The sequence below is a fragment of the Equus przewalskii genome, unplaced genomic scaffold (genome assembly GCF_037783145.1).
Source record: "Equus przewalskii isolate Varuska unplaced genomic scaffold, EquPr2 ChrUn-6, whole genome shotgun sequence".
NCBI classification, from domain to species: Eukaryota; Metazoa; Chordata; class Mammalia; order Perissodactyla; family Equidae; genus Equus; species Equus przewalskii.
The window spans coordinates 304,854-330,612 of record NW_027228754.1 but is presented as its reverse complement, the minus strand read 5'-3'; the positions used below and the strand labels follow the sequence as shown (position 1 = coordinate 330,612).

Here is a 25,759-nt window from a genome sequence, read left to right as displayed (position 1 = left end):
GTAGCGTAAGGCTAGGGAGTTACCCAACGTGGGGGTGAGCATCCCTGAGGACCCTAACTATGATGAAACCTAAGTCGGCAGAGAATTAAGTGCACATAAGAATACTCTCAGGCTGTCTAGCAGATCCCTTTGCTCCATTCTTGAAGGTCTAGGTGATTGAGGAAGTAAGAAAGGCCTATCATCATCATCATCATCCCAAGGGAAGAAGAGAATGCTGGGAGGAAGAAGGAAGGCTGTCAGTGTCACACTAATCCAATGGCAGAGGATGGAAGCAGCCAAGGAAGGAATGACGCAGCATTTTCTGCAGCCCTGTGAGCAGGCTGACTTTCTGACCATCCATGGTCTGTGAGGTTCTACCTTTGTGGATGTGGAGTCAGAGCTGCCACCCAAACAGCCAGAAAAGAAGGCACTAGTGATTTCTGTCTTAACACAAAAGACAAACCTCCTGACCCCCAAACCCTCATTTTCAGAGGCACAGACAGCAGAGGGGGGCTACATTTAGACAGAACATCGTGAAGAACAGGATGACAGCAGCACACTGGAGAGTGATTCCAGCAAGGACTGGTTCTCAGGGGACTGAGTAAAGAAGGGACAAGAAAGCTGCCAGGAGCCACTCCTACTGTAAACAACTCCAGAAATAAAGAAAACTCAGCAAGGGCAAGAGGGGCAGAGAGGCAGAGGTGGGCAGGAAGGGCAGCTCCCAAAAAGGACATTAGGCCAGGGGTTAAGTGCAAGAGCAAGAGATGGAAGTGGAAAAAGTTGGATCTATATTGGGGCAAGATCAAGGAGAGGTCAAGAATCCTACCCAGCAATGACACCAAGTCCCTGAAAGTAGGTTGTTCAGAGAAGCAGGATCCTTGTCCCTTTGGCCGCCTGAATTTCTCCCAAGACCTTTACTCCAAGTTTGGGCTTTGGGAACATATTCCAAAATGTGCCCTGCTCAGATCTCCAGACCTCTTCCACTTTCGTCAGAACTATACTCCCAGCTCTGCCACCCGTACGCAGTTGAAACAGCAGCAAAAGAGATATCAGTGATATAGATGATAACTGCATTTGCTTTCTGCCTTGACTGTTTCTAATGCCTGTCTCTTCTGCTAAGCCATTTAGTACAAGAACATTCACCAAGCCCCCAAAGACTTGCAGTTTTTGCTCCACAAAATAAAGCACTCAAGAATAAGTCCTTCATGATCGGTACTCAGAGATTATGTCTCCAAAAGTAGGAACTAGAGGGACAGGGAAGAGAAACAGGGTTCCGGGCCCAAGCCCAGGGCCCCAAGGAGGACTTACAGGTATGCCAGAGAGAAGAGGTTCGATTCGAGTTCCCTGTGGTAGGAGTATGCAGCCTGGCAGAGAGAAACCAGCTTTCAGAACCTTTATGGAGAATTACAGTTTGTTCCACAAAAGATGCTTAAACCTTTCCCATTAGAACTATCTTTCCCAACACTAAATCCATGTTTTGGCTACCATGCTCTTTCCTTAAAACATGTATGAGGACAAGTGTAACACTTTTGGAGCAAGAAATGGCGAAGGGAAAAAACCATTTCGGCACCATGCTCCAGATCAGTGTGGCAAAACGCAAGTCAGCAGTTACCTCCAAGCAGCAGAGCTTACAGGAGAGGGCTGGGGACGGACTCCGCTACTGCCCTAGCACCAGCCAGCTCTCCAAAGCGCGTCACCTGGAACAGGGAGCACTTGTTTTACCTCAGTGTCTGCAGGGGCAGCCAACATGCAGCGTAGTCAATCCCCATCTCGTGTCCACGGAATGAGGGAACAGGGGATACTCCTGTTTTACTCCTGGGGGACATACACCAGGTATGCCAATGAGGTTATCCTCTTGTTTGCCCATCAGGCAGGAATAAAGCCACCATCATTACTATACTGCACTCAGAACAGATTCCAAATGTAGTAGTTACTCCTCTTCTTTGGCATAGGAGGAAGAAGTACCTCCTTTAACATAGGGCCTTCCCATGAATTACTGTTCGATCCTCATTATCTGCGAGCCATGGGCTTGCCAGGCATGGGTAAACTTTGGGATAGAGGTTGCCTTCCAGGGATATTGTCCCTTGCTTCCTACTCATATCCGCTATATGGCTTTAATTTCTGTATTATTGAATCAAGAAAGGAAGGGTGAACACGAAGAAGTGAGGAGAGTGGGGGAGATAGAGCGTTCCTTGCTTGACCTTCAAGCATTTGGCTTCTGGTTTCAAAGTACACAGATCATTTCTCAGTAATGTGAGTGTCACTTGAAAGCCACCATTTTATTTAATTCAGGGTTTAAAATCTTCGGTGTGACAGGAGTGCTCTCTACTGACCTAGAGTCACCTTCTCCTCCCCCTAAGTGTGATAAACAGTGGGAGGGGAGGGGGTATGTGGGGGGAAAACAAAGCAGGAGGGACAGCCAGGGTAGGTCATTTGGGGATAAGGAGCGAGGAAGACTGAGTTTGTTTTCAGAGGGATATATATCAAGTGTGTTCTCAGCTGGGAGGGGAAAGGGAAGGAGAGGAGCGCCCTTGCAGGTGTGCACCGGGGGTGGTGACAGCAGCAGATAAAGACAATGTGGGTGGTGAGTGAGGGTGAGGGCGAGGTCGGGGGAAGGAAGCTAGGGGTGGGCTTCAGTCTGAAAATTGCTCAGGCAGCGTCAGTTTCCTGAGCCACCAAAGCATCCGTGTAGTTTGCTCTACCACCCTCCCTGAGGCCAGCTCAGGCTTGCATTCATATTCCTCCCCAGAAAAACAGAAGTAGAGGTTAAATGATCCCACTTGAGGGTTTGTTGGGTTTTTTTTAATAATTATTAAACATGCTAAAATCACATAGAGTGGCTATTCCACTTCTGCCCTGACTCCACAGTGGGGCAGGGGGGAACTACAGGATTCACTTGATTTGTGTGGCCTCGGGGATGGCTAGACTTGGGGGGTCAGAGGTAGGCAGGTTAGCAAAGCCCAAGAATCCCTCATATAGTACATCTTCAGAGATCTCCCCCTCCTTTATTTCTCTTTCCTCCTCAAATCTACTCTAGTTCCATTTCCCTGCCTGTGGCCCCTTGAACCTCTTCTACCTCTGCCCCTTCTTGTCCTAGACTAGATGATGGAGAAAACTTTTCCTTGCCTCTACCAGTCCCAGTCTCCCTTCCTTGGAACTAATCTACTCAGCATGCTCTAATGTGGAAGCTGCTTGATTTAGGTCTGCCCAGGGGAAAAGGAGGCTTCAGTCCCCACTGGCTTGGCTCATAGGAGGGAAGTTGGAGGTGGTGGTGCAGAAGGAGCTAAAGGGGAAAAAACGTTACCTGAAGCGTGAATGTTGTAACCGGCAGAATAGTGCCTATACCCCACCCTTGGGCACCCTACTCTAAAGACTTCCTCCTCCCTCCTACATTGTCAGGGGTCCCTCTCTCAACCTCAGTCTTTGCTCTTCAGCCTCATAGGGCCAGCATAGGTACAGATCCAAGAGACTTATCCCACGGAGAAACTGGTCCACCCTTAGGCAAGTGGCTGCAAATTGAATTTTTCATCTTCCCCATGTTCCCTGTGCCTCTACTACTGTGATGGTGGAGGGGGCCAGAGAAAATAATATATAAGGGTTGAATTTGCCTCAGCAAGAGGCTAGAGGGATAAAGAGACAAAGCTACATGGGAGTCAGAGCTGTGAAGAAGGGGAGAGAAGGGAGCAGGGTGAAGGGCAAGGCTGGTTATTCAGGAGCTGGGATCCTTTTTCCTTTTCTGGAATCGCCGGAACTTGCCCTGAATAGCAAGGGCAGCCTTCTCTGTTTCTGGAGCCGTCAGATCAATGTCGATCTCCTCCTCCTCCTCAGCCTTCTTGGCATTGCCAGCTTTCCCTGCAGATAGTTGAGAGATTCATTAATGAGTAAACCTGAATTGCCCCAGCCCCTTTCTCCAGGCCCTAAATATAGCAGTAAAGCCTACTTTCTGCTGGACTCTGAGGTCCCCCAATCTTTGCTAGGGCTAAGAATGCCTGGAACTCTCCTAGAAGTTTGAGTCAGGGCACCTAGGCTGAGAATTCGCTATCACCACTTAGGAGCTTTGCTATTCTTGAACCAAGATGACAAATGTCTTCTATCACCACTTATTCCTAAATCCTCTAATTCAGAGTCCCAGGGCACACTCACTTTCTCCAGCTTTCCCTCAAATTCTGATTAAGACAGTGGCTGGGATTACTTGATGAGTTTCTTCTATCATTGTGCCTGTTTCCAAGCACTCCAGAGCCAGTTTCTAAAATCAAAGAGTAAATACTGATAGATTTACTTCTCAGGAAAAAGCAGAAGGAAAACTATAGATATAGAAGTTCTAACCTAGTGGTTCATTTCACTTATCCACCTTTCTCTTCCTATTACAACTGACTTTAGGAGCTTCCAGCTGTATAGCCCTACTCGGCTTCATGTCTCTATGTTCATCTGCACTATAAACTGCCTCGCCCAACCCCGCTCACCCTTTTCCTCTGGGCCAGGTGCCTGGTTGGTTGCTGGGGATGTTTTGGTATTAAGCTGCAAAAGAAAATTCAGAATATTAGATATTCATGGAAATATTAAGCTGCCATCCCCTTAAACTCACCATCATTACTTTCAAGCCCTCCTGTTACCAAGTACATTCCTTAGTCTTTTGAAGAAGTGGGTCTTGAGATCATAGACCGGGAGAAAAGTCATCAAAATTCACTCAACAAGTATTTATCAGTGCAGAGGACAAAACAGACAAAACTCCTGCTCTGGTGGAGTTTACATTCAAGTCTATAGATAGACAAATGAATAAACAAAATGATTACTATGTTAAGTGGTAACAAGTGCTATAGAGAAAAGACAGGGACGGGAGGTAGTGAGTGCTGGGGTGGGAATGGAGAAATGCAGTTTTACACAGGAGAGTCAGGAAAAGCCTCTCTAAAATGTGGCATCTGAGCCACAAGCTGAAGGAGATCAGGGAGTAAGGGTTGTGGATGTCCAGGCAAGAGCTTTTAAGGGCCCTGGAGTGAAAGTGTGACTAGCTTGTTTGAAGACCAGCAAGAGACTGGTGTAGCTGGAGTGGAGAGAGGAAGGAGGAAGGAGGAAAGATGGATGGAGATGAGATCAGAGATAACCAGGGTTGAGGACAGATTATGTAGGGTCTTGGGAGTCTTTTTAAGGAGTTTGACTTTTACTACAAGGGAGATGGGAAACCACTGGAGACCTTTAATTTGCACAAAAGGGGCATGAGGGAGGAAGCAGAAAAACCTATTAGGAGGCTACTGCAGAAAACTAGGCAAGAGATAACGGTTGCTTGGATCAGCATGGTGGCATTGGAGGTAGTGAGAAGTGGTTAAATTCTGGGTATATTTTCAAGTATGACCAATGTGATTGGTTGATTGGATAAGTGGTATTGTGAGAAAGGAGTCAAGATAACGCCAAAGTATTTGGCCCAAGGAACCAGAAAAAAATGGCGTTGCCATTTCCGGAAATGGAGAAGACAGCAGGAGGAGGAGATTTTAGAGAAAGCACTAGGAGCTTGTTTTTGGACAAGTTTGAGATGCCTATTAGTTATCCAAGAGGAGATGCTTTCATAAGCTGATGGATATTCAACATGAATTAAAGAGAAGGATCTGGCCTAGAGGTATAAATTAGGGAGTTATTAACATATGGATGGCATTTAAAGCCATGAAACTGGGTGAGATCATCAAGGGAGTGAGTTCAGACTTTAAAAAAAGGTCAAATCCTGGGACATTCCAGTGATTAGAGGTTGTAGAAATGAGGAAAAATCAATAAGGAAAATTGAGAAGAAGTCAGGTAGGAGAAAAGCCAAGAGATTATAGTAATTTAGAAGTCATGTGAAGAAACTATTTCAAGGAGAAGAGACTGATTAATCGTGTCAAGTTCTGCAGGTAGGCCTAGTAAGATAGCAAGATGAGGACTGAGAATTGACCCATCGGGTTTTGCTACATGAAGATCACTGGTGACATTGACAAGAAAAGTTACTGTGGAGGGAGGGAGAGAGCAAAAGTCTGATTGTACTGGGTGGATGAGAGCAAAGGAGGAGAGGAATTGAGGCAGCAAATATAGAATGAGTTCCAAAGAAATGGGGATGGGGCATGAGGCTTGAGCAAGAGCTGGGGTCGCGAGAAGATTTTATTTAAGATGGCAGAAATTACAGAATATTATGGAAATGATCCAGTAGAGAAGGAAAAACTGTAGGAGAGAAAGAAGATCATTGCTGAAGAAGGAGAAAGAGCATAAGATCTGATGCAAAAGTAGAGGGGTGGCCTTGAATGGGAGCTAGGAAAAGAACATCCACAGCAACTGGAGGGAAGGCAGAGCATAGGAGCCCAGATGCAGGCAGGTGGGAACATTTGCAAGGTCTCCTTTAATTGCTTCTGTTTTTGAAGTAAAATACGTAACAAGGCCATCGTCTAAGAGGAGGAGGGAAGAGGTATTGAAGGCAGGAGGGGGAAAGAAGGTATAAAACAGTCATCTAGGAAAACAGAAGAGTGAATGGACTAGGGAACAGTAATAGGATTGCTGGGAATCATTAAGGCCCTTCACAAGGCTGAGGTTGTGAATTTGAAGTGAGATTAATCAATTGATATGTGTGCTTTTTCCCACCCTTTCTGCTCAGATGGAGAGTTAGATTTAACACAATAGTAATTCCCCCTCCTCAGAATCATATCAATAGAGCTGCTTCATCTGGACATTCCTCAGTCTCAAGGTACAACTCCTCTTCAGACAGAGTCGCTCCTCTAGGTTCCTGCGTACCCTTGGAGTCTGTTTATGCGTTTCACAATTTTGAGTACTTAATATTTGCCAAAATCCAGGAACTGGGTGCTTTCATAAATGTATTCTCATCTCATCTCATCTTTGGAATATTTGCTCAATGGAGTATAAAGTATTATCCCTCATTTTACAGATGCAAACCTTTGTTGAATGACTGCCAGATATAAGGGTTCTGCTTTAAGAAGCTGATAGAATCCAGTTTATGTTACAGAGATTATGCTGGTTCTACCCTATTTTGATAAATGCTTTCCAAGCACTTAGTTGTGTTCAGCACAGTTCTATGCACTAACAGGCTATAGAAGAAACACATATTCATTCATTCAACAAACATATCAGTGCCTAATTCATGCCAAATATTGTTCTAGGCAAGGTGATATAGCAGTGAGCAAAATAAAGTCCCTGAACTCATTAAGCAGGAATGCCAGTCTGTGACAAGTGCCAAGAAAGAAAATAAAACAGAGTAGTCTAGGAAGGCTCTCTGATGAGTGACATTTGAGTAGAGGTTTGAATGACATATAAGAGCAAGCCATGTGAATGTCTGGGAGAAGAGCCTTCTAGGCAGATAACACATCAAGTGGAAAGTCCCCAAGGCAGGTTTTATGCCTGATATGTTCAAGAAAGAGTAAGAAAATCAGCATGGCTAAGCTGAGTGAGTAAGAGAAAAAGTCGAAGAAATGAAGTTGGGTAGGTAGCCAGAATATGAATGTCTTTGGACCAGGAAAAAGACTTTGGATTTTTTTCTGAGTTGATAGAAAGGCATTACAAGGTTTGAGGCAGAGGGAAACATGGTCTGACATGTTTTTAAAGGATCACTTTGACTTCTGGGTGGAGAACAGGGAGGCAAGAGAGAAACCAGGGAAAACAACCATGAGGGTCCTGCAGTGGTACAAGCCAGATCCTGGGGGTTTGGATGAGGCTGGTAGTGATGGAGGTGATAGGAAGTATTCAGACCTGAGACAATTTTCACAGTAGCATAAGTTGGATTTTTTTTATCGATATATGAGTAAAGATAGCTCTTTCTAAGAGCTTTGCTTTAAAGAGCAGCAGAGAAATTAGACAGTAGCTGGAGGAGTGTTTGGTAAGATGGGAATGATTTAGTAGAGAAGGAAAAATTGTTGATGCAGGAGAGACAGGGCATAATTACTAGAGTGATGTCTTGAGTAGGCAAAAGGGAACGGATCTAGTGTACAAGCAGAGGGGTTAGCCTTAAATAGAAATATGGACTGTTCATCCACAATATAGGAATGAAGGCATAGAATACGGGTATAGATGCAAACAAAGTGGCAGACGTAATGGGAATGTATGAAGTTCTCTTCTGATTCCTTCTATCTTCTCAGTGAAACAAAAAACGTGGTTGTCAGCTAAGAGAGAAGAAGAGGCAGGAAGTATTAGAGAGTTGAGGAGAGAGGAGAATGAGTGAAATCATCATCTAAGAAAGTAAGAGGGGGCCGGCCCTGTGGCCGAGCGGTTAAGTTCACGTGCTCCGCTTCGGCGGCCCAGGGTTTCACTGGTTCGGATCCTGGGTGCAGACATGGCACCACTCGTCAGGTCACGTTGAGGCGGTGTCCCATGTACCACAACTAGAAGGACCCACAACTAAAATATACAACTATATACTGGGGGGATTGGGGGAGAAAAAGCAGAAAGAAAAAAAAAAAGAAGATTGGCAACAGTTGTTAGCTCAGGTGCCAATCTTTAAAAAAAAAAAGAAAAGAAAGAAAGTAAGAGAGTGAATGACTCGTGAGCTGTGGTAGGATTACCAGGCATCACTAAGCGCCCACTTGAAGTTAATGCACATGGATTTAAAGTGAAACTAGTCAAGATATTGTCCCTCTCTTCCAGGCTGAGTGAGGAGATAAGACAAGTACCCAAATAATATTTACTGAGCATGTATCATGTGCCAAACATTATCCTATTTAATCCTCTAAAATCTCTGAGATGTCATCCCTATTTTATAGTTGAGAAAACAGATTTAGAGATGTTAAAAATCTTGCCCAAGGCCAATTCATACGACTAGAAAACAGTGGAACTGGCTTTGGGACCCAGGCTGACTGCCTCCACACTCTTAACCAGCAGGCTGTACTATCTCCACAAGATGGAAGATTGTCACATGCTGACACAAATATGCTAATACATTAACAATTACTGAATCTAGATGGAAAGCATATGGATGTGAATTGAACTAGTCCTTCAACTCTGGTGAGTTTTTCTAACAAAAAGTTATGGAGACATAAAAAAATAATAAAGTAAAACAAAAGTTATTAAGATAAAAAGATGCTGATGCAGTGCTATATTTGACAGGGAAAGTGTATTTAATAGTAGGTTACAAATTTAAAAATTGTTACATAGATGGACAATCCCATCCTTTCAGATGTTACTGTGAAAATCTGCAGCCAAACTAAGATGGTTTCATTGATCACATGCAGTTGTCAAAGGATATATTGGTCACATTTACACCACTTTTTCAAGTCTTGTGATTTATTTGTGTATTCCTAGCATCTTGCAAAGTACTGGAGATAGCAGACAGTTATAAAATAATTATCCAAGACTTTTTAAAGGAGCTTATAAATTGATAAGGTCCAACTTTTGAAAAGACATAGATTGCTTATCTATGTGTGTGTGTATATATGTATTTTTTTTTTTAATTTGACAATCTGGAAGAACATGCACAAAAGTGTTCCTGAAACCCTATGGAATTCCCCCCTTTGACCAAAAAGAAAGGTTCCGTGAGAAGAAGGGTTGTTCCTGAGACTCTTGGGAGACTGGCCAGTCATTACTCTTTCTTTCCCCATGATCTTCCTGTGGTCAAAAATTTTTTTGCAAATGATCAATATAATGGCCTAGTAGTTACCTAGGTGACACCTTCTATTCTGGTATACCATCATCACAAGAGTTTAGTCCGTACTGCAAATGCATGCTATGGATGGGGTGTTCCGTAATAGAATAAAAGTCAACAGTCCAGACAAGAAAGTCATGGGGTCAAGAGGCAAGTTCTACAGTTCCATAATCTCTGACTTCAAATCCTACTTTCTCTATTGCCAGCAAATCCCTGACTGATCCTTGCTTTAACTATTATCCCTCTGTCTGACTCTAAGCCTGTTCCTGTAATCCATCATTTCTTTTCTCTCACCCCAGCCCCTCCCCTTAGAAGGGACATCTGGACTCAAATTCTAAATATCTCCCCTCAGGTGGCTGTCCCTTCCTCCACTTTGCTTCTCAGATGAGCTAACCTTGAGAATCCTCTAAGTAGGAATACGTCTCAGGACTGAACCACATAGGCCATCCCTTCCCCTCTGCCCTGCCAGCTGTCCCCTTTCATGAGTCTCTCCTGTGATTACTGACCCTGGAATGGAGCCATGGCTCAGCTGTTGTCGGGACCCCCAGGGTTCCCACCTCCACTTGGCTTAAATTTATGAAAGGTCACTGGGGAGACAAAAAAAAAGGGTACTGTAAGGAGAAGAAACCCCTATTACTCACAATGCCCCCTTGAAATCTCCCTTGCACCTTCTGCTAAAAAGTAGTACGCTGGGGCCATTACCCCCTGCCCCTCCTCCCTCCACTCTTTTCAGCCAATTCTCAAAATACCCACTTTGGACACTCTGGATTTCTGGATTTAGTTGTTAGTGATTTGCTGAGGTTGGCGGTGGTGCAGTTAGATCACAAACTGTTAGCTCCCACCCTCTATATAGTACTCAGCCCTTTACTGGTCCCTGGTCTCTGCCCCAACCCTCCTGTTTATTTTCCAGAAACTCAGCAACTTTAGATGAATCAAGGTCCTTGGGTATATCCATCTGAAAGTCATCAGACTAACCACACTTTGGGTAAACCAAGGAAGCAGGGAGGTCCACACCGGGTGAACCAGACACCAGATGCTGTATAAGTGTCTCTTACAAAAACTCACACCTCCAGAGGATTGATGCTAACCCACAAGAGCTGTGACAGGTGAGCGTTTCTCAGCCTCTCATTCTAGCCAGGTAGGGATTAGAAACTCTCAGGTGCTCTTCTACTTCTTTCAATACTGACCTCTTCCAACCAGAAATAACAACAGTGACATGGTTTAGCAAATCTTTCATTTTCCTTATAGGACCCAGCTAGGGGAACTGGAAGAAATCAACAACTTCAGAATACCACCTCACCTTATTTTATTAACAATTACATATGTAATACTATGGGCCAGTCACTTTTCCAAGCACTTTACAAACATTAATACATTGAATCCTTATAACAGCTCTATAAGATAGGTATTGTTACTATTCTCATTTTACAGATAAGGAAACTGAGGTCAAGAGAGGTTGATTAACTTGCCTAAGGTCATACAGCTAAGAAGTAGCAAAGCCAGGGTTTGAACCAAGATAGTCTGACTCCAGGGTCTACATTCTTGAACATCATGCTATGCTATCTCTCAATCTCCAGCCAAAAGCATGGCATGCGTGTGCATGTGTATGCACGTGTGTGCATATACTTGAAGAGGATGTCCAATGTGAGACTGTTTTAACTAAACAAGCTCTTCCACACAGCAGAGCAATCCCCAGGTCAGAAGGAAAGTCCTAAGGATCATGATTTCCTTCCATTCCCACAGTTAGGCAGCTATATTCAAGGACCAGTCTCTCAATCCACAGTCTCCAACACTTTCTTCGTGTACTGTCTATAGGGAACATGGGGAACAGGGTACTGTCCTCCCATTATGGGGAAATCTTGCATGTTATTTGAGAACCTGATCCCAGACCATGCCTACTGACTCAGATTCTTTCTCTGCCACTTGAGCTAACCACCCTGATTCTAGCTTTCATCTTCACGTTTGCTCAGTCGGCCTCCTGACACACACGGGGCTGACCCCTGGGGGACAGCCATAAGCTATGTGCGTGTTCTTCACTCACAGGGCCAGATGCTAGCCCTTCAGATTCTGAGAATTCCACATGCAGGATCATCTCACTGGTGTCTATTTCAAACGACTCCCTTGCTTATCTTCAAGCCTGTTATTCCAAGTTTCTAGTGAGCTTGAAGCTTGGGTCAGTTCAGCCTCACTGCCCATAGAAGATTAAATGTTTCCCACTTCCTAGCACACACCAAACACTAATTAGCAACTGTGAGGCCCATCAACTCTTGCCTTTTCCCAGAGGGCCCTAGTTTCTTTCCTTGCCTACCTTCCTGTATTCCTTTTCTCCTCACCTCTGGGCCCGATGTGCTCCAATGTTCCATTCCATCATCTTGGCGGTAGCTGTCAATTCCCTGTGAGTATACCTTTGTTTCCTCTGCAGCTCAAAGTCGTGGACTCACCCTTCCCATGGATAAGGAGGAAAAGGAGAGGCCTGCTGGCTTAGGGGTCTTTTTCCTTCAGGTTTGAGACTGCAGAGAGGGATACGACACAGGAATACCCTCCCTTTCCCTATCAGATACCTCCTCCCAGGGCATTTATCAGCATTCGGATGATGTCTTGTCCGTCCATCTGGACTTTAGACCCCATTCCCCTTTTCTCCTTCTCAGGAATCCTTACAATCAATTCCCTTCACTCTCTTATATATAAAACCTCTCCCTCTCTTTAAAAAAAAAAAAAAAAAAAAAAAAAGGCTTCCTCAATCTGAATTGCTTCTCCAACTAACATTACAGAGAAAAGAAGTGGGTCTAGGACCAAGCCTTGAGGAACCCCCATATTAAAAGGTTAGGGAGATCTTTTCAACAAATAGTTCTGAAAGGACTGGCAGCCGTATGCAAAAAACAAACAAATCTCAATCCATACATTGTACCCTATACAATAATTAACTCAAAATGGATATAAAACCTAAAACTGTAAAACTTATAGAAGAAAATACAGGAAAAAAATCTTTGCAACTTTGGGGTAGGCCAGGATTTCTTGGATACACCAAAAGCACAATCCATAAAAGCAAAAAAGTAGAAACTGGACCTCAACAAAATTAAGAACTGTTCTTTAAAAGACACTCCTAAGAGAATGAAGAGACAAGCTACAGACTGGAAGAAAATATTTGCAAAGCACATGTTTAATAAAGGATTTGTATACAGAATATATAAAGAACTTTCAAACGTCAATAATATGAATACAATTTGTAAAAAATGGGCAAGATATTTGGACACTTCACCAAAGATGATACATGGATGGCAAATAAGGACATGATAAGATGTATAACATCATTAGTTATCTGGGAAATTCAAATTAAAACCACAATGAGATACCATTACACATCTATTAGAATGTTTTTTTAAAATGACAATACCATGTGCTGGCAAAGATATGGAGTGTCTGGAACTCTCACACATTACTGGTGGGAATGCAAAATGGTATAGCTACTTTAGCAGTTTCTTAAGCATATGTTTACCCTATAACCCAGAAATCTACTCTTAGGTATTTACCCAAGTGAAATTAAAACTTATGTCTACACGTAAACCTGTAAGTGAATGTTTATAACAGCTTTACCTATAATCACCAAAAACTGGAAACAATCCAAATGTCCCTCAACTAAGGAATGGATAAACAAATTGTGGTTTATCTACACCATGTAATACACATGCAATTAAAACAAGGAAGGAACTACTGATATACACAACAATACGGATGAACCTCAAATGCATTATGCTAAGTAAAAGAAGCCAGACCCAAAAGGCTGCATTATATGATTCCAATTATATGACATTTCTTATAAAGGCAAAACTGCAGGGACAGCAGACTGATCAATGACTGCTAAGGGCTGAGGTCATGGAAGAGGTGACTACAAAGGGAAATGAGGGAATTTTGAGATGATGGAACTGGTTTATATCTTGATTGTGGTGGTAGTTGTATGACTGTACAGATTTGTCAAAAATCACAGAAAACCATACACAGATAAGGGTACATTTTACTGCGTGTAAATTATACCTCAATTTTTTAAAAAGGGAAAAAGGTTAGGGAGAGGTCAACAAGCTAGCAAAGACTGAGAAAGAGCAGTTAGAAAGGCAGGGTAGAAAGGTGACTGGGGTAGGGGTGGTGGGCCAGGGCCTTTCAAGTCTCTCATCTTTTCATAACTAGACTTCTCAGAACACTGTCCTTCTCCATTTCCTCACCTCCCACACACTCTCCTATCCACTTCGACCTAGCTTCTACTCCGCCTCCACTTAACTGACTCTTCTTTAGATAGCCAATGCTCTCTGTGATACTAAATCAAATGCAAAAGTTTCAGCTCCATTTGGCTTGACCTCTTGAAGCATTCAACACTCTTAATCATTTCACCTTTCCCAACACATATTCTTTCCCTGGTTCCTGAGACATCATGGTTTTTTCTGGTTTTTCTCCTATCTTTCTGGACACTTCTATCTAATATTTAAGTATTAGAGGCTCTCAAGGTTTAGGGCTAGACTCTCTTCTGTTTTCTCTTCCTAGATGATCTTATCTGTACCTATGACTTCAGTTATCGTTTATACCAGCACCATCCAATTAGAATAGGGGTTGGCAAACTACAGCCTACTGCCAAATCTAGTCTGCAGGCTGTTTTTTAAAGTAAGTTTTATTGGAACATAGCCATGCCCATTGTCGACATATTATCTGTGGCTGCTTTGGCACTACAACAGCAGAGTTGAGTAGTTGCAACAGAAACCATATGGCCCACAAAGTCAAAAATATTTACTATCTGACCCATTACAGAAATTTGGCAGACGTCTGAAATAGAACCTTGTACAATCACAGAAATGTTTTATATCTGTGCTGTCCAATATATGGCATCCACTAGGCATATGTAGCCAGCCCTGGTGGTCTAGTGGTTAAGATTCAGTGCTCACACTGCTGCGGCTGGGGTTTGTTTCCCCATCACAGAACCACACCACTGTCTGTCAGTTGTCATACTGTGGTGAGTGTGTGTTGCTGTGATGCTGGAAGCTATGCCACCAGTATTTCAAGTACCAGCAGGGTCAACCATGGACAGGTTTCAGCAGAGCTTCCAAACTAAGGCAGACAAGGAAGAACAACTTGGCCATCCACTTCCGAAAAAACTGGCTAAGAAAACCCTACAAGTAGCAGCAGAGCATTGTCTGATATAGTGCTGGAAGGTGAGAGGATGGCACAAAAAGACCAGGCAGGGTTCCACTCTGCCGTACACGGGGTCGCTAGGAGTTGGAATCAACTGGGTGGCACTAACAACAACAAGGCACATGTGGCTATTGAGTACTTTCAAATGTGGCTAGTGCAACTGAATAAAGTTTATAATTTTATTTAATTTTAATTAATAAATTAATAATTAATAAATTAAATAGCTACATGTGGTTAGTGGCTACCGTATTGAACAGCACAGAATGCCACTGAGGACTCGAATGTTTATCTCTATCCCAGACCTCTCCTCTAAGCTTTAAAACATCTCCACTTAGCTGTTTTATAGAAACCTCAAACTCTGTGTGTCTCAAACTGAATTCATAATCCTACCTACCCAACTTCATGCTCTGTAAGTGTTCTCTATCTCATCCAGCGAGAAACCTAGAAATTGTTCTTGACACCCTTCTTTCTTTCACATTGCCTATGCAATGTAAATATTAAGTCCTGTTAACTTGATCTCCCAAATCTCTCTTAATCCATTCACTTCTCTCCACTGCTACCACCCTAACAGTTGTGCTAACAACTGTTGCCAATCTTTTTTTTTTCTTTCTGCTTTATCTCCCCAAACTGCCCCACACATAGTTGTATATCTTAGTTGTGGGTCCTTCTAGTTGTGGTATGTGGGACACTGCCTCAACGTGACCTGACGAGCAGTGCCATGTCCGCGCCCAGGATCCAAATCCTGGGCCGCCGCAGCGGAGCGCACGAACTTAACCACTCGGCCACGGGGCTGGCCCCCTAACAGTTGTTTCTTACGGGGACCACCACAATAGCCCAAGTGGTTACTGATGCTCTTAGGATAAAGAACAAAATTCTTAACATGGTCTACAGGCCCCACATTATGCAGCCTCTGATCACCTCAGTAACCTCATCTCTCGGACATACCATGTTCCCTCCCACCTCAGGACCTTGGTACATGGTTCTCTTATCCCTGCTTCCCTTTTGTCTAGCTAATTCCTACTTATCCTTCAGAGCTCTCTTCAAGGATTCCTTCTCCCAGGAAACTCTTCTTAGCTCCTCAGACTAGGCCAGGGCCCTCATTATAAGTTTTCACAGCACCCAATATTTCTCCTTGGTAGCACTTATTACTAATGTAATTAAATAATAATTTTGTGGTTAGATATTGAATGTCTGTCTTCTCCATTTCTGTGCAAGTTCCCATGAGGGTAGGGGCAATGTCTATCTTATTCACTAGTGTATTCCTGGGGAATAGCACAATGATGCACATTCAGTATTTGTCGAATGAGTGAAGAGAGTTCCCACTCTGCTTTATTTGCCGCCTCATCCAGATTTCTGAAATCAAATTTTTTTTCAGAGAGGTGAGGGCCTCCATTCTGTAGCTGGTTCAGAGATGGTGAAAAGGGTTTCAGGAGCCAGGTCATTGCTTTTCCTCACTTCCACATATGTGCCTGAAAAAGAGCTGAGGACAAAGGGGAAAAACTTCTCCAGAAGTGTATCTCAGATTACCTGTAGTACAGGTACCACGTATTTGTCTTATCTCTCCTTCCCCACCCTCACCACCCCCCAGATTCCATTTCCTTGAAAGTACAGTCCATATTTCCCATTTATTTGTATATTACTTACACTAACTGCAACACATCTTGCACATAGTAGGTACACAACAGATATGTTTATGTGAATTAAAATTTTCTCAAGTCTCAAATTCCTGAGAGAAGTAATATGACATATTAGGTGGAGTCAGACAGATCTGGGTTCATAACCAGGATCTGCGTTGAATATCTGTTCAAATCCCAGCTCTGCCATTCTGAGCTGTGTGACACTGGGTAAATCACTTAGCCTTGCTGTGCTCAGACCTCTCATCTGCAGAAGAGAGATAATATTTATCTTGAAGGATGAAAATAACTAGAGAAAATGTATGTAAAAAGCTAGCACATATTAAAATAAGTACGTGTTATGTTGAAGTAATATAACTCTGGGTTGAATATAAGAATAGGTCAAGTTCCTGGGGTACTGCATGGTTAAAGTCCTGGAATCAAAGAGTGGAGTTGCCAGAGTACATTTTCACTAAGTGGAACTGAAGGAGGCAGAGAATACCTGGGATTGCTCTAAGGGCCCTTGAGGCTTAGTCTGCTACCATAGGTGCTTCATAGCTGATCTCTTTTTACTCTAAACCAACCCTGGAAATCACAATCTCCCTGTCTTCCCAATGCCTGTCCCCCAAAATGCTGACAATGGCTCTAAACCCCTGGTAAAGGGCCCAACAATAGCCTGCTTGGACAGAACCATATTCTGTACAGCAACTGCAAGTGTCCAGGTCTGTAGCCCTGGAGCCTCCTGGAACCCCTCCCCAGGTTAGGGGTGTACAGGAGGGGCCCTCCAGCACAGCACCTCCAAACATGTTCGCGTTTCATTTCAGAGAACCCTTAGACACAATTTTTTTTAGTTGTAGACCACAGGGAGAGGGAGATTAGTGCTCAGAAGCAAATAAACCATATCTCCTGATCAAGTTCTTTCATCCACATTTGCATCACAAACATGATTGTGTAAATCTTTTCCTTGCCTCAGAAGAATGGTTGTTAGCATTGTCTTGGCAAAGTCCCTAAAAACTGTCAAAGCAGTAGCAACTCAGGTGCTGTCTCCCTGTTGCCACTATCAGGAAATAGGTATCCTATAACTCAAGGCCCAACTCACCCTGTTCCCTTCCTTTTTGTTTCTTTTATCTTCACTGGTGTTGCCACAGCAACCATTGTCACCAGAAGAGGCAAGATAGTGCCACCCCTTCTGCTCCAAGCAGCAAGTTAGAACTAACCTTGGGAAAGGTAAACTACCCAGATTTCCCCATAATTCTCATCCCACTCCCTAAAGAGGGATCATGGGTTGTTAACAGCAGCAACAGACAGGAACAAAGGAGCACCTCATCATACCTGGACCACACATAGCCTGCATTTGCATGACGTAGCCTGGATGCTTGCAAATGAAAACGCAGCATAAACACATTATAGTACTGCCAGAATCACTTAGTTCACATGAATAGGCACAGGGACTCAGAGTTCTGTCCTACAGGCTAGGGCAGGGAAACCTAAAAAGGGCCTGAATCCTAAAAATCCTAAATATGAACCCACAAAGACCTCTTTCTTGCCTTTGTATTGACATAAATCCTAGGCTTTGTAAACTCCCTGCTTGCTTTAGAGGCTCAGAAAGTGAATGGAGACAGGAGTTAGTACATCTGCTTTCAAGGGGTGACAAAGAGGCTTCGGGCCCCCAGGGACCCTTCTATCCCTGCTGACATATTCTTTCCCAATGTTAAATGAAAGTCACTGCTAGAGCACCTCAGAGAGCCTCTGGGATCCCCTGGTGCCCCTGAAAGCCCCTAGACTGCTGTTTTTGGAGCACTGTTGGAACTGTTTCAACTCTTTCAGTGCAGCAACCAGCTGCAGTCCTCAAACAGCTTCAGAAAGACTTGCTCAAGGTCACCCTCAAGATAACAACAGAAAAAGAGCTAGGAATCCTTACTCCAGGTTCTACGTGCACACATTCCTCTCCTCATATAGGGAACATAACCCAAATACCCAAATCTCAGGTGCCTCCTAAGACAGGAATAGGATCTAAGCAGTCCGAGTTCCCAAGCCCCCTGGTCTGTCCCTCTCCCCTTAGCAACCCCACCCCTGTTTCCTGGAATAGCAGTACCCCCCACTGGAATCAGAGGCAGAATTCCTTGGCCGTGCCAGCTCACGGTATGCAGTGAGTCAACAGCCCCAGCCCATTCCCCCCAGCATGGGCTGCCACGGTTTAATGAGTGGTTATTTGTGGTGCTTTGCGCACAGCTTGGAGCTGTGCCTTCACCCCATACTGGGGGTAGGGGTGGGGGAGAGAGAGTAGTGTCAAAGCATCATTTATTACTATAATCTTCAATGTGCATCCCACCCATGGCGTTAATGTCCCAAAATAAATGTATTAATCCCCCCTCAGCCTACAAAGCAAACACTCAGCTGGAGGGCTTTGTGTGGGAGGGAGGCAGCACCAAAGACAACAGAACGGTAAATGGCACCTCTTTTCCCTGGGTGGGGGGAGGGTGGTGGGAAACCTGGGTGGGCACGCCTTCAGGAGTCAGCCCAGAGTGAAGCAATAATCAGGCTCAGGGAGGAGAAGGTGACAAGACAAGGTCTAGGTTTTTAGGCACTCCTTTATAGGCACCTGCAGGGATGCAGATCTCTTAGAAAACGTGGTTTTGATCTGCTTCTGATTAAGCTTAGTCTTGCAGGTAAAATAATTCTGAGGCAAGTTAAGCCATTTTGAACCAGTCCTGCCCTGAGTGCTCCAAGTCAAATACTTTAGAGTTAAGAGAACTGCTCTCAGTCCTTTCTTTTCAGAAAGAAAACCTCTCCTTCTGGTCCTTGATGCTCTGCACTTATGGAAATCAATAATGGGCACCAGAAACTAAGAACCCACGAAGAGAGGGCCTCCAGGCTTCCCCTTTCTTTCATTCCCATTAGCATACCCACTCCACCTCATCACGTTCACCGCACTCATTTCTAAGGTGACTAGGCATATGGATAAGGAAAGATAGTACTTGCCCTGCCTATCATTCTACCAAAATGTACCCTCTTGAGAAATATCATCCTATGTTGGTCTCTCCTCTCTCCCTATCCTCTTGCCCAGCCTTTACTAAATCACGCTGCTTGGATTTCCTATAGAAAGTATTTGTAATATACTTAAATTATAATAATATGCCTTAAAAGTTGCATGGAAATTAAACCATCCTATATTCATTGGGGTAACATGTCAGAGTCTTATAGAAAGTACTTTTGGGATGAGATGCCAGCAGTTCTGTGCCCTTGTCTTGGTTCTGGTACTGTGTAAACTTAGACAAGGTTTGGGCCTCAGTTTCCTCATCTGTAAAATGAGAAGATTGGAAGAGATGATCTTTAGGGCTCCTTAACAAATCTAAAATTATATCACTAAAATGTTTTGATATATTATTTGAGATTTTCTTGGTGAAAGATATACCTGTATTTCTATCTTGAAGGATTTTTGCAAAATTAAGTTTATTTTTTTTCCATGATAAAATAGACTCATGAAAGACAATTTGGAGCTTTTAGAAAAACAGAAAGAAAATGAGGAGAGACATTCATAGAACCACTTGAAAAGACGATTACTGACTTTATCATTCTTCGTCTCCCTCTGCAACCCTATCTCCTTCACTTTCATCAGTTCAGACTCTCCACAGGCTGACACGAAACACGCATCAGGTTTGCGTATTTGGACTCCAGCCACATCACTTATGGGTGCCTGTCCCTATAGAGACTTGACATCCTAAGAGCTAACTGATCACAGCTGCAGCTTAGGAAAAAGAGTCGTCCATATTCCTGGGTCACAGGATGACAAAGTCATCCCCTTTTTTACGAGCCAGATGCTCTTGTTCAAGCAGCTAAAGCCAATAACCTGAATGGTGACTAAAAAAAGATGAGCAAGTTCGAAAACCAAGTTCTGGTTTCCCTTACTTCGGAAGACAGATATTTCCAGAGGTGGAAGGCATTCCAAGATGAAGTAGCTAGCCCTTCGATTTTATATGTCCAATACAACCATAATAAACTTGGATTTCCTCCAAGTCCCTACCAGGTTCCCTAACAACTGGCTTACAGAAGACGTAACAGAATGATGTCACCCGGACCAAACCTTCCATTGAGAAGAAGGTTGCAGGTTCAGACAGATATGCACGGGCAAGTGAATGTGATCCCTAAAGTGTGGGATCCCCATTTCTATTACTTAAGAGGACAACAAGCAGAATAATAAAGGAGGGAGCACCAGTTCTAAGATCTCCCCTAAAGAGATTTCTAATTGATCTGTCTCTTGCTCCAGCCCCTGCCAGCCAAATCCCAGGACAGACACCACGAGGATAATCACTAGTCATCCATGACCCCCATTTCAACAGAATGACTGCTGGACCAAGGGATTCCTCCAGCTGGGCTCCTCACAGTTGAGAAACGCAACAGGATCACAGAAGAACTTGCAACTGTGCTTTAAGCAGCCAGCTACCCACTATGACAAAGGATTACAGGAAAGAGCCCTCGGGTTCTGAATGCATCTCCCATTCCCATCCTTCACTGAAACTAGCAAAAAGTTATTAAACTGTAAGAGCTAGACTGTGATTCACAGCAATCAAGTCCTGCCTGCAGCTGCGAATGCAGACAAGCTGGAGATGAGCCCCTGCAGCTCCTCTGTACACGAACACACACACACTCACAGGGAAACGCTCTGCTGCAGTACTGAGTGACAGCAAAAAGCCACAAAGGCAAAGTAGAGCTGGAGATCCTCCCCAGCAGCCCCCCCAGAACCGCTACACTTTTAGTTGCTCTAGGTCTGAAGACTCCTCCCCAGTTTTTGTTCTTCAGTTGAAATGGGAATCTCTCAAGGAGATCCTAAGTCCTCTCACTTCATGCAGGTTCTCTGAAGCAAGAAAATAGGGGTGGGGGAAGTGAAGCTTATATAAGAATCAGGGTACACAGGGCTTTCCCGGGCTAGGGACTTCAGCCTGGAAGAGTAGACCCCTGGGGATGGGCTGAGAGAAGTGGAGCAGTTTGGAGTCTCCCTGGAGTTCCAGAGCTCTAGGCAATACTTCCGCTTTTCATCATAGCTTTTACAAGAGGAAGAAAACAGGCTGGGTCTTGGCCTCGAGGGAAGCAGGGACCCTTTGGGGATCTGGTACAGAGACAGCTCGTCTCTGTGTACACCTAGGTGGCTGCTTCAGGATTTTACAAATACTCATCCCTGAAGCCAGGCTCAGCTCCATATCAGGAGGCAGCTTCGACGGCTAAATTGCTAGTTAGAACCAGTTCACTCTGACAGCCTGGGAGGCTGGGCAGCCCCACACACACTGACGGCTAGTCCCCATCCAAGGCTCCTGCTCTCATCCTTCTCCTGAGCTCCTGATTTAGGCTAGCCAAGTCCACCTGCTAAGTCAAGACTTGACCTTTCCCTCAAACACCAAATTGCCTTCTTTGCCACCGAAACAGCTTTGTCATTCCACCAAATACTACCCTAAATGCCAGTCCCTGTAGCGTGTCCTACAGAATGGCTGTGCACGTCCCCCAAAAAGCACAGGCTAACCACCCATCTTCATGTTGGCATAGCCTTTAGATTACAAATTCCCAAGGGATGGCTTGAATTGCGACTTTCAGATTTAGAAACACTAGAGGGGGTGCTGAACTCTAGACCTCAGTGAAAAGAGGGCAAAGAAAACCTGTCTTTTCATATCAGGGCTGAAAGAGGCAAGAGGAAAGAAGATTGAACAATTTTTTTCTTTTCTTTCGGAAAGGCTGCCATGGTCACAGTCACAACTAGCAGAGGGACTAGAAACCACGTTAGTTCTTCTGCTGCCCCCAGACCAGCTGAATTTTCCGGGATACATTTAGTGGACATGGCAACCAAGACAACACAGAAGTTAGCACTAATTGGCTCCCTGGGCGACAAGTTTTGATAGGAGCCAGGAGAGTTCCTACTAAAAATGAAGATCTAAACAGACACTCAGGTTCCAGGGTCCTATCCCTTCACTAATTCACTAACCTGTATCCTTGAGAATTTTTGTGCTAGCTTTCTGTAACACTCTAAAAGAGAAAAAAGAACAGGGAGATAATAACAATAGCTAACACAGTTTGAGCACTTACTCTGTGCCAGGTACCGTTCTAAGTACTTTGTATATATTATCTCATTTAATCATTAGAACAACCAGTATTATCCCCGTTTTACTGATAAAGCACTGAAGCAGAGAAAAGTTTAGTAACCTGCCTAAGGCCACACAGCTAGGAAGTAGCGGAGCTGGGACCTGGCATATAGCTGAAAAGCTGGATTTAACACAAGATCCTGGGTACCAGGAAAGGGATTGCAGAAAGCAAGCTTGTGATGTCACTGCCCAGACCGACTTCACTTGGGAAGAAAGATTCCTGTTTCTGGATGCCTACAAATACGGTCAAACAATGGGAGAGGTCTTTCAGAGTCTCTGCTTTGACCCCCACCTACGGACGGTGTTCTTTGAGAAGAAGCAATCACAGTTCCCGGACTGGGTCTGGCTCGGAGCCTGCTAAGAGACCCCGGATGCAACCAGTACTGCAGAGGGAGGTCTACTCTCCAAAGGGACATCTCTCCAGGAGCGGAACATGCCCCCCTTACAGGGCATTCCTGAGTATCAGAAATGGTCCCTCCAACGGTTGGTTCCTGACGGAATGAGTGGAGGGTAGGATGCCACCTTCCTAAAAGGGGAAAAGAGCACACTCCAGGGGGCGAGGATTGGAGTTCTTGCTGAATGCTAAGAAGTGCAAGAGCAACACAGCTCTACAAGAGGAAGGACAGAGGCGAACGTTTTCTCAGAAGTCAGGGGAGTGGGACGCCCGAGTAACCTCGGGGCAGTAAGACAGATGGAGGGAGCAGTACCCCGAGAAGACGACTTACACCTGAGACCTCAGCCCCCGAACTCTACACCCGATTCCCGTCCCCCTAGAAGCGCCATCCACAGTCCGGGGACTTAAAGTCTCCTTCTTCTATCGCTTCCCAGCGCCCCGAGGTGGGAGCTTTCCCAGGGAGCCAGTGGGGCGCCCTCGGAGGGTTCTCCGCCGCTCTGGGCTGCCGCGCCCTCCCTCGCGTCCCTGGGACCCGGAGCAGCGTCTTCCCCCCGCCGCAGCCCGCGCCGCTCACCTCGCTCATTGCGGCGGCCGGACGGGGCGCGCGAGGTGCGGCACGTGCAGGTGAGGCGAGGGGCCCTAGGGGCTGCGCTGGCGACGGCCGCGAGCTGCCGGGCTCGGAGGCAGCGCTCCGGCCGACGAGCGGAGGAGAGTGAGTGCGGAGAACCGCTGCTCGGGCGCCCGCACCCCGGCTCTCGGCGCTCAGCTTCCCGCCAGGCTTGCCCTCCCGACCTGCTCCTGTCAGAGCCGCTCTGCGCGCCTCCTCCGGCCCCACCTTTTATAGTCAGCTCCATCCTCCTCCAGTCCGACCAATAGGAGCGCCTCCTGCCACAGAGTGACAGCCCCTTCCGTCCAATGGTAGCAGACTTAGAGGTCTGCTGTATTTCCAAACTAGGGTAAGACTGTCAGAGAGCGGGAAGGAGGGGGAGCCGGTCGGCGGATGAGAGCACGGAAAATGAAGTAGGGGGAGCAAAGAAGGAGGGAGAGGAAGGAGTAGCACACGAAGGAGGGAAGGAGGGAGGGGGAAGGAGGGAGGATGTGAGTTTGGGAAAGCGAAGAAAAGAGGAGCTGGAAGGAAATCAAGAGGGTCCTTGAGAAGCGGCAAACAGTGAATGAAAGGGGTAAAGCTAAGAGATGTTGCAGATTAAGATTTAGTAATAGGATGGCAGTCTGGACAAGAGAAGGGCTCAACGGAGGAAGGGCAGGAAAAGAGAGAGAGAGAGAGAGAGGGAAAAGTGGACGATATTCTCTGGCAAAGAACAGGGAAATTGTGATGTGCCTGTTTGAATTGGAAGATCATAGATCTCAGGAGTTGCCAGACATTTTAGGATTCATCAATCCTACCTCCCACATAATGCAAAAATCCCTCTCCAACAAAATGATGGTCCCCTAATGTCCACGTGAATAGGTAATGAGCTCCCCCCCAAATTTAATGTACTACTGCTTATCCTTTCAATCTCAGTCTGACAATGTGGCCTCCACTGTGCCAGGCATGGTGGTGAAGCTATAAAAAAAGGAGACACACTTATGACCTTGTACCTATTGTTAACATTAAAATAGGTATCAATATGCAAGTCCTATTTCCTAGAGTCTAGCTTGTTTCTTTCTACAATTCAGGTAGCAACCTATTTGGTTGTCCATGTCTGAGTACCAAAACTAGCCAATCGGACTCTGCCCAGGTGTAGGGAGCAGATGTGAAAGATGAAGCCCACAGTCCAATCTATATAGATTATTTTTCAATAAGATGGAACTTTACTAAATAATTACTATGTGGTATAAGTTTTAAGAAAAAAATATGATTAGAGCAAGACCAAAAACAATAGAACACCTAGGTAAAAAAGTCATGAACTTTCCAATAACTTCAACTGCTATTCCTATTTACCACATATCTGGCTTTCATTTCTACTTTAAGAAAATTGTTTAAATTTTCTTTCCTGTGATGTTTCTAGGCATTGTAAAACCTCTTAGCCTACTTACATCTTCAGTCAGCCAAAGCTAAACACTTTCAGCTCTAGCTGTTACGCCCTGTTGATAGTTTCTTTCATGGTCGGTAATAACTGAGTCACTAATAGCTGAGCTTTTCTCAGCTAGCAACCACTGATCTCTTCTCAGCAACCAGATTCAGATAAGACCTCAAATAGCCCTTTCTCCAGCTAGACTCTCAGTGCTTTGACATTTTCTCTGCCAAGTCAAAACAGAGAAGATGGAAAAAAAGATCACTTTTCCCCCATCCACCTGAGATCCTCTGATTCTCACTTTCCAATGGGAATCTGGTTGCCTAAGTTACTAAGTTTCTAACTAGGCTAGCTCCTACTCACTCTATGAAGCCTTCCCCCATCTTTTTAACGCGCAGCCAGTTAGCATTGAAAATCTTGTTTAGTGAAGCAGACCTCTCCAAAGTTCTTAAACAGCTATGCAAAGGTTACAAAGAGAATTCAAGATCCTAGATCAGAGTTCAGCAAGCTTTTTCTGTAACAGCCAGATAGTAAATATTTTAGGCTTTGTAGGCCTTATGGTCTCTGTTGAAACTACTCAAGTCTCCCTTTATAGCTGGAAAGTAGTCACAGACAATACATAAACAAATAGATGTGGCTATATTCTAGTAAAACTTTATTCATGGCACTGAAGTGTGAATTTCCTATAATTTTCATGTGTCATGAAGTAATCTTCTTGTATTTAAATTTGAATGTAAAAACCATTCTTAGTTCACAGGCTGTGCAAAAACAGGCAGCAGGCCAGATTTGGGTCATACACCATAAATTGCCAACCCCTGCCATAGATTATTAAATGCCCAAGTATGTGAAAACAG

The 25,759-nt window shown here is 44.6% G+C and overlaps 1 protein-coding gene across 1 annotated transcript; it reads right to left on the bottom strand.

The window, feature by feature from the left end:
• Positions 1–2,231: 2,231 nt before the first annotated feature.
• PCP4L1 (Purkinje cell protein 4 like 1) lies at positions 2,232–23,726 on the bottom strand. The gene is made up of 3 exons (XM_008533867.2): positions 23,465–23,726; positions 4,443–4,497; positions 2,232–3,831 (listed from the first exon to the last, which is right to left on the bottom strand). Exons 1-3 carry the CDS (start codon positions 23,471–23,473, stop codon positions 3,689–3,691), a joined length of 207 nt encoding a protein of 68 aa, XP_008532089.1. The 5' UTR covers positions 23,474–23,726; the 3' UTR covers positions 2,232–3,688.
• Positions 23,727–25,759: the final 2,033 nt, after the last annotated feature.

Excerpts from the sequence above, each read along its gene's own strand:
- PCP4L1 (XM_008533867.2), bottom strand. Across the intron at positions 3,832-4,442 it reads ACCTGGCCCAGAGGAAAAGG|GGAAAGCTGGCAATGCCAAG; the intron begins GTGAGCGGGGTT and ends AACTATCTGCAG.